General features: G+C 35.6%; 1 protein-coding gene across 1 annotated transcript in view; it reads right to left on the bottom strand.

Moving 5' to 3' along the window:
- Positions 1-712: 712 nt before the first annotated feature.
- The window catches only part of PRKAR2B (protein kinase cAMP-dependent type II regulatory subunit beta), a 21,134-nt gene continuing 14,637 nt past the window's right edge, over positions 713-7,209 (bottom strand). Inside the window, exons 5-10 of the mRNA XM_009636060.2 lie at positions 5,552-5,705; positions 4,170-4,271; positions 3,490-3,564; positions 2,665-2,730; positions 2,346-2,484; positions 713-846 (exon numbers count right to left, since the gene is read on the bottom strand). Coding sequence (XP_009634355.2) covers positions 713-846; positions 2,346-2,484; positions 2,665-2,730; positions 3,490-3,564; positions 4,170-4,271; positions 5,552-5,705 — 670 coding nt within the window. The remainder of the gene's footprint in view (positions 847-2,345; positions 2,485-2,664; positions 2,731-3,489; positions 3,565-4,169; positions 4,272-5,551; positions 5,706-7,209) is intronic.

Below are 7,209 nucleotides of genomic sequence, written 5' to 3'. Positions count from 1 at the left end.
GTTTATTGCAAAAATATACAAGTCCTCTAAATTGCATAAGATATTACAATGTCTTGCTGAAACATGACATATTAAACAAGAGGACTTTAAAACAAATTACAAAATGTTAAAAATCAGATTTGGGTCATGAGCATTACACAAAATGCATTGTCATGCTTTATCTTACGATTAGTCTTGTGATTCACTACATCTGTGATAAATGCAACATAAAATCATGACAACTGTAATAGTCAGAAAGTAATATCTACTGTATATCTTCCGTATTAATACATATAAACACTTTGTGTGCACTAATACTTTCAACATACCACATTCAAACTAACAGTCTTTCCAGAAAAGTTTTAACCTTTTTGAAGAACAGAAGCTGGTTTAACAAATTCATCGCATGTGGGTTTTTTGAAATCTATTCTTTAAGGAAATGCTGCGTTAAAAAGGACTTGATTTTCAAAGGTACTTTGCTACTGTGGGTCTTCTTAATGCCAGATGGAACCATCAATGCTAAGCACTTTCAAAAATCAAGCCCACATTTTAGCAAATTCCTATTTTGTTTGCTAGTATTTGCACTGTAATAAGTCCAAAAAAATACCCCCCAAACCCACTCTTAAAATCACAGAAAATGCTTGGCATCTATAGGAAGAGAGACAATTTCTCAGTGGACTAACCACTACTGTGCTATATTCTCATAACAGATCTTGTTGCTCCAATGTTTAGTTCATGCACTGGGATCAGCAATGTCCATGTTTGTTCCAAACAGAGCAACTAGCTGTTCTTCATAGTTTGCAATGTTTCTTTTCAGAATTTCCATACAGGGTCCCAAAAGCCTTTCAAATGCCTGCACATCCATAACTAAGATAAAACGGGAGAAAAAGAGAAAGAATAGAACGTGCTCATCAGTTGCAGACACTAATCGTGGTGTTCATGACATTCCAATGTGAAGTTTTACTTTATAACAGGACAGATACTACTGAGGCATGTACTTCATTTGCACAGAACAGAACAACTTGCCATAGCAAAACCAAGATCAACCAACACATTGCTGTCTTGAAACTTCATAAATAAACTTAGAATTTGCTGGGTTTCTTACTTTGAAAATATTTTCATGTTAAGATTTATGTGACCCAAAAGCTGCTGAAGAAGTCTGGAAGGGCCTGGATTCCTCCACAGAATACAGTTTTAAGACCCTTCAGATTTCAAAAAAACCACATCCTTTGCTGATGTTGTTGGCTGCATTTGGGCTCTAACTTAGCATTTTTCCTTGCTATTTTTACTCGTTTCCACCCACAGTGGAAATTGTAATATACACTTATTTCCCAGCACACGTGCGAAAATTTGGAGATGGTAATTCACATGCAATGTCAATGCGTAACTGACCAGAAGATTTTCTTTACCTGATCACATAATGTTATCACCTATAGTTCTAGCCAACAGGCCAGAGAGGAAACTTCATACTTCAACCAGCTTCCAACCTGGTGGTCTGTAGTCTTTGGGCTCCTGAGAAAAGTTCAAGATCTCTGCTCTTTGGGAAGCGCCAGAGATCTTAGCGACTCACCCATACTGGGTAATGACACTCTTCCTCACCACTGCCTCTTACTCTTTCCTATCATCTTTGATCTCTATTGCCTGATCATCCTGTGTATTTGCAGATAAGGATTTTAAAAAATAGTATCTTTATAGGTAAGTGAGAAAGTCTTTCATTACTGGCTTGGTAATCAAACTGTCATTCAAGAATGCAAATCTGTCTTTGCAGTTTAGAGTTTTCCCATAATCAGATACAAATATTTAGGAGCTAAACATCAGACCATGAAAAGCAATGGATGCGAAGGGTGGTCTATGAGCACAACCCCTATGGTCTTTGCTCTTCCTGTGCCTGAAGCTACAGTGTGACAGAGTGATTAAATTAACAGCTGCTGAAGACAAAGAATTTGTTAAAGCTTAAGTCATGGTGATAAAACGGGACAGGATTTTTACCACAGTAATTTCTTGGATGAGAGTCAGTCTACTGAGAAAAGAAATACTTTACCGTCTGCAGAGTATTAGACATTTATCTGATAGCTATAAATGGTTTGCAGCAATACTCTCTGTACTGTCCTGAAATAAATGTTTAATTCCATGCGATCAGAGAAACATTGGAGAATGTGTTTAATACCAGCTATTAACTGCGAATAATTTTTGCAGATAAATAATGTAAATAGGAATGCACAGTAATAGATGATGTACTTAAAAAGTCTTATTTGGGTAAATGTAATTAAATCTTATATTCTGGAGAAAGAGAGACTTCAGAATAAAACCAACCAGATAGATTAAGTGTCATTTTATATTAGGTATGAAATATTATTGAACAATACCTAAACATTTGACAGTGCCAAGAGCAAATGCAGAAGCGGCTCGTGGTTTGTTAGTTACAAGAGCAAGTTCTCCGAAGTACTGTCCTCTTGAGCATCGAGCTATTTCAACCGCTCCATTCTCTTCTACATCTTGTTTACCCTGGAATATCAGGTAAAAAAAGAAAGAGAAAGGAAGAGGGAGCATGAGAGATTTCCTGAACTCAGGACTGCATAAGCAAAAGTAGTAACAATGGTATCATTACTGTTTAACACTTAGAATACATCAAGATTTAAAATAAATAAATAAATAAATAAAAATCCGTGGTTTAGGGATGTTTACCTTCCTTGTCATTATAATCCTTACTTCTCCAGATTCCACAATGAAGAAAGAATCAGCCAAGTCACCCTGTAGAAGAAAAAAAAATAAAGTGAGTAAAGGAAATGTGAAATTTCCTTTTTGCTTTCATGGTAACATTACAGTATTAGCAGCTAGTGCCTTGAAGCTGATCTTTTTGATACCTGTTGCAAAATAAATCACTTTTGATGTGAAAACCACACTCTAGGCACATAATCAAAACACCTACACAGAACTGACAGCAAGGCCTTCTCATGAAAAGACATAGCTGACTGTGCATTATACAAAAAGCAGAGAAAAACAATGTTGTGAAGGATGTTAGGATCTTTACTCCTGTTTCTCCACCTTTGCTATTCCGTCCAAATTATTTCCCTTACAGAGTTTCCAGTATAAAAAACCTCCACAAGGTCTGTCTGATCTCCAGTAATTCTTTTGGGGCAAGACAATCTCAGTTGCCTACCCTGAAGAGTTTATTTATGCATCCTTCTTCAAAAGATTATCATATTTTAACAACAAAACCAAGGTAAGTCTTCAGTGCTCCTTATTGGAAGCAATCATTCTTTTATATATTCTTTTATACTAAAAATGTTGATTCCTTTATTCATACCAACAAAAAGGGATGTTTTTCAAAGTGCTGTAAGTGAAAAATTAGTTTCTGAAACAAAATAATCACTTCTCTTAGATAACAAGATTCATTGTTTGTGTTTCGTCTGAGAAAGAAAAACAGTTTAAAAGTACGTGTTATCTATAGATAATGTGGTAATTGTTACCTACTGGAAAAGCAAAACTAAAACTAGAAATAAACTGTACCTGAGCAATGATTTGTTCTCCATCTTTGTACACTTTGGTGCCAATCACATCAACCACTTTTAAACGCTCAGATACCTTCATTTAAAAAAAGAAAATGTAAGAAATACTTGGTTAACGTTACAAAATTATATTTAGAAAGCCCTTTCATATTTCTTTTTGTGAATTCTTTGCACAGAATAGTGTATCTCTATTTTCATGTTTTGACAATAATTTAAAAAGGAAGAACTGCTGAATAGTGTTCCAGAGGGTATATCATAGTCTTAACAGGTAGATGTTTTGATAGAGCTACCATTTCTATAAGAAGTCTTTATATCCCAAGTCTTCAAAAATTATTTTCAGAAAAGCATGCATGTAAAAATATAGGTGTTAAATGAAAATGTTTTGAAGTTCCCAAAGTCATTAGGTAATATTTAGTAAAATCAAGCTTATGAAAATGACAGTAAAGGTAAAAAAAAAAAAAAAAAAAAAAAAAAGAGGGTTTTTTTTTTTTAAATACAATATTAACAATAGTTCTTTACCCAGAAAATTTAGAAATATCAAAGATATGGTCTTTCTCCAAAACAAAAGTATGCAAAATCTATTGTGGAGAAAATTTGAATTCCAAATTTAAACTCTGCAAAAGCAGAATCTTATTAGGCACCTCTGATACAGCCAATAAGATAATGCAATAGAAATCTTACTTCTAAAGATTTAAGGAATGGCAATGACTCAATAAAATTTTCATACATTCTTCTCTTTTTGGCATTATTTTTTACAATGATTCTTCGGAATGTTACCCTGTCCTGTAAATACAAAGAGAAAAAGAGAGTTTATTAACAGAAAATACATATGTGGTAGAAAATCCTTTAGAAATGGCTGAATATGTTCAAATTACCCAATTTTAGCCACTTAAGTTAGCTGTCATATTAGCTGGTTAGTCTTCCCTACAGTCAGTTAAGAAAGATTCCTCTAGAGGTCAATCGAGAGCTCCTAAAGTTAATCTCCTGACCTGATTCATGTTGTGAAAAGCTTCTCTGCCCTTAGGCAAAGAATACATACAGAGTTTCCATACAGAGGGTAGAGGGTCTACCTTAAACAGGTTGGCTACACAATGAATGCCAAGTGGGTAATTTAAGATATTTAAGAAATCCTCAATATTTAAGTATTTATTTTACAAAGTTTATTCATTATCCTGAGGTCCCCCACACATTGATACGTACTCAAAGAGGGTTTTATATTATTACACAAACAAAACAGAAATACATGGGTCTGGGTTTTAGGTCACAGTTCACTTTCTGCTATTTCAGCAGAACAAGACTCATTGCTGCCCTGAAGTGGACATTCCTTAGTATTTGGCAATCCAAGTGAAGCAGATAGACGGAAAAAACACATGTATTCAGTTTTCTTCTTTTAACTTCATAGAACTGTGTCCTGGTGACAGACAGAGGTGAAATGTTTTGCAAGCCTTCACTGCTACAGGTGGGACTTGCTGGCCAATACAACCCAATCCAGCTTAAAGTCATTCCTATAGCGTCCTAAACTCTACCATGATCCCAAAAGTCATATGGATTAAGTTGATGAAAAAACATGCGTTTCACTTCAACAGGAAAATGTTATCTTGGGATCAGTCATTAGACTGATATGTACATCTTGAAGAAGATGGCTATCCCAGTTTTACTCTTTCGGTAAATTCTATTACTGTTGTCAAAGATCCAGATAGTATAACACTGATAAATAACCTCATATTTGAATTCTACTCTGAAACCAAAGGCATTTCCTATCAAGACATGAGGAAACATTTTCTGTATGTGTCTAAGTAATTGTCAAGTGATTTGTAATTTGGGAAATGATCATTAAAATAGAATAAAGCAAAATGATTTTTTGAAAACTCAGTATTTTCTTAAGCATCAGGTTTGCTTCTGCAGATTCTGTAAAAAGACAGTGTTCTGTTGGAAGTTCTCAGAATTTTTCAAATTAAACTTTCTGAAATTATAACTATTTTTTAATGCTGATATAGCATACCAGTGCAATTTATACTAAATAATTAAAACAAATAATATCTTAAAACAAGTATTTCACTTACCAAACCCCAGATGGCACCAGGAGAGGTAGCTATTATTGTAGCTGCTCTGGGTGTATTGTACATTAAGGCCAACTCACCAAAACTTCCTCGGTTATCATAGGTTCCAACACACCTCCCAACACCATCACATTTTACATAAATATCATATGTACCTCTGTTAATAAATATAGAAATACAGTCAGTAGAATCCAATCCTGGTCTGTGCTAAGCAGTCTCTCACTATATTTTTTTTGTACCATGAATTCCAAAGATAAAGCATTTGAAACATACATTCGCTTGTTTAAATGGTATTACACACCTTGCAGAGACTATCAATTACTTCCATAAATAATAAAAGTAGTTCCTTTTTAAAGGGAAGGATAGGGTTATTAGTTTTCACATTAACTCAATTTACAGATAGACTGGATGTAAAGGGATCTATTGATCATCAGAACTTACTAAAAATTAACATCTAACTTCATATCTGTTTCTTAATTTCATTTTGAACACACTAAATAAAAATCTAACAAGTCTTTTCAAAAATTGCTAAGATATGATCACTGAAATAATAATACAAGTTATTTAACATTTAAAATTATTTTGAACCAGAAATTTATAATGTCATAAAGAGAGGAGATGCAGGAAACAGAAGGAATGTATATAAAAGTAACGTAAGATTATGAAAAAAAGATATGTATTTATGTAACATATTGAGGATTTCTTCTCCCCATCATTAAATTAGCAACTTTATTTTGCTTTGGTAATGCAGTAAAATCTGGTATCTTGTAAAACATGACATAGCCATCCCCATTGATGCTGAGCCATCATTTTGTTCAGCGCTGAATATTTGTATGTTATATGTTGATAAATCATGTGAATGTAATGCAAAAATCTCTGCAATGATTTATTGATAAGGAACTTAGAGGTGATTCACTGCACCAAAAACCTGCAAGGCTGACAGAATACGGTGAAGTCCCTGCAGCTTTTTGGATAAGAGATGACAAACTGTAACCTCACAAAGCTGAAAAACATTCACTCTTCAGCAAAGAATCCTGACACACTTCTACAATCTTCTGATTGCATGTTTCAGTTGGAAGGGACCTACAACAATCTAGTCCAACCACCTGGCCACTTCAGGGCTGAGCAAAACCTGAAGCATGTTATTAAGGGCATTGTCCAAATGCCTCTTAAACACTGACAGGCTTGGGGCATTGGTCACCTCTATAGGAAGCCTGTTCCAGGGTTTGACCACCCTCTCAGGAAAGAAATGCTTCTTCATGTCCAGTCTAAACCTCCCCTGAAGCAGCTTTGAGCCATTCCCATGCATCCTATAACTGGATCCCAGGGAGAAGAGATCAGCACCTCCCTCCCCACGTCCCCTCCTCTGGAAGCTGTAGCGAGCAATGAGGTTGCCCATTAGCTTCCTCTGGACATGCTCTAGCAATGCAATGTCTCTCTTGTAGTGAGGGGCCCAAAACTGAACACAGTATTCAAGGTGCGGACTCACCAGTGCCCAGTACAGGGGGAAGATCACTTCCCTGCTCCTGCTGGCCACGCTATTCCTGATACAAGCCAGGATGCCGCTGGCCTTCTTGGCCACCTGGGCACACTGCTGGGTCATACTCAGTTGGCTGTCAACCAGTACCCCCAGGTCTTTTTCCACCAGGCAGCTCTCCAGC

This window comes from Egretta garzetta, unplaced genomic scaffold, assembly GCF_000687185.1.
Source record: "Egretta garzetta isolate BGI_Z169 unplaced genomic scaffold, ASM68718v1 scaffold33, whole genome shotgun sequence".
Taxonomy (NCBI): Eukaryota; Metazoa; Chordata; class Aves; order Pelecaniformes; family Ardeidae; genus Egretta; species Egretta garzetta.
Note: the sequence above shows the minus strand (reverse complement) of the source record. Positions and strands in the feature narration are given on the sequence as shown.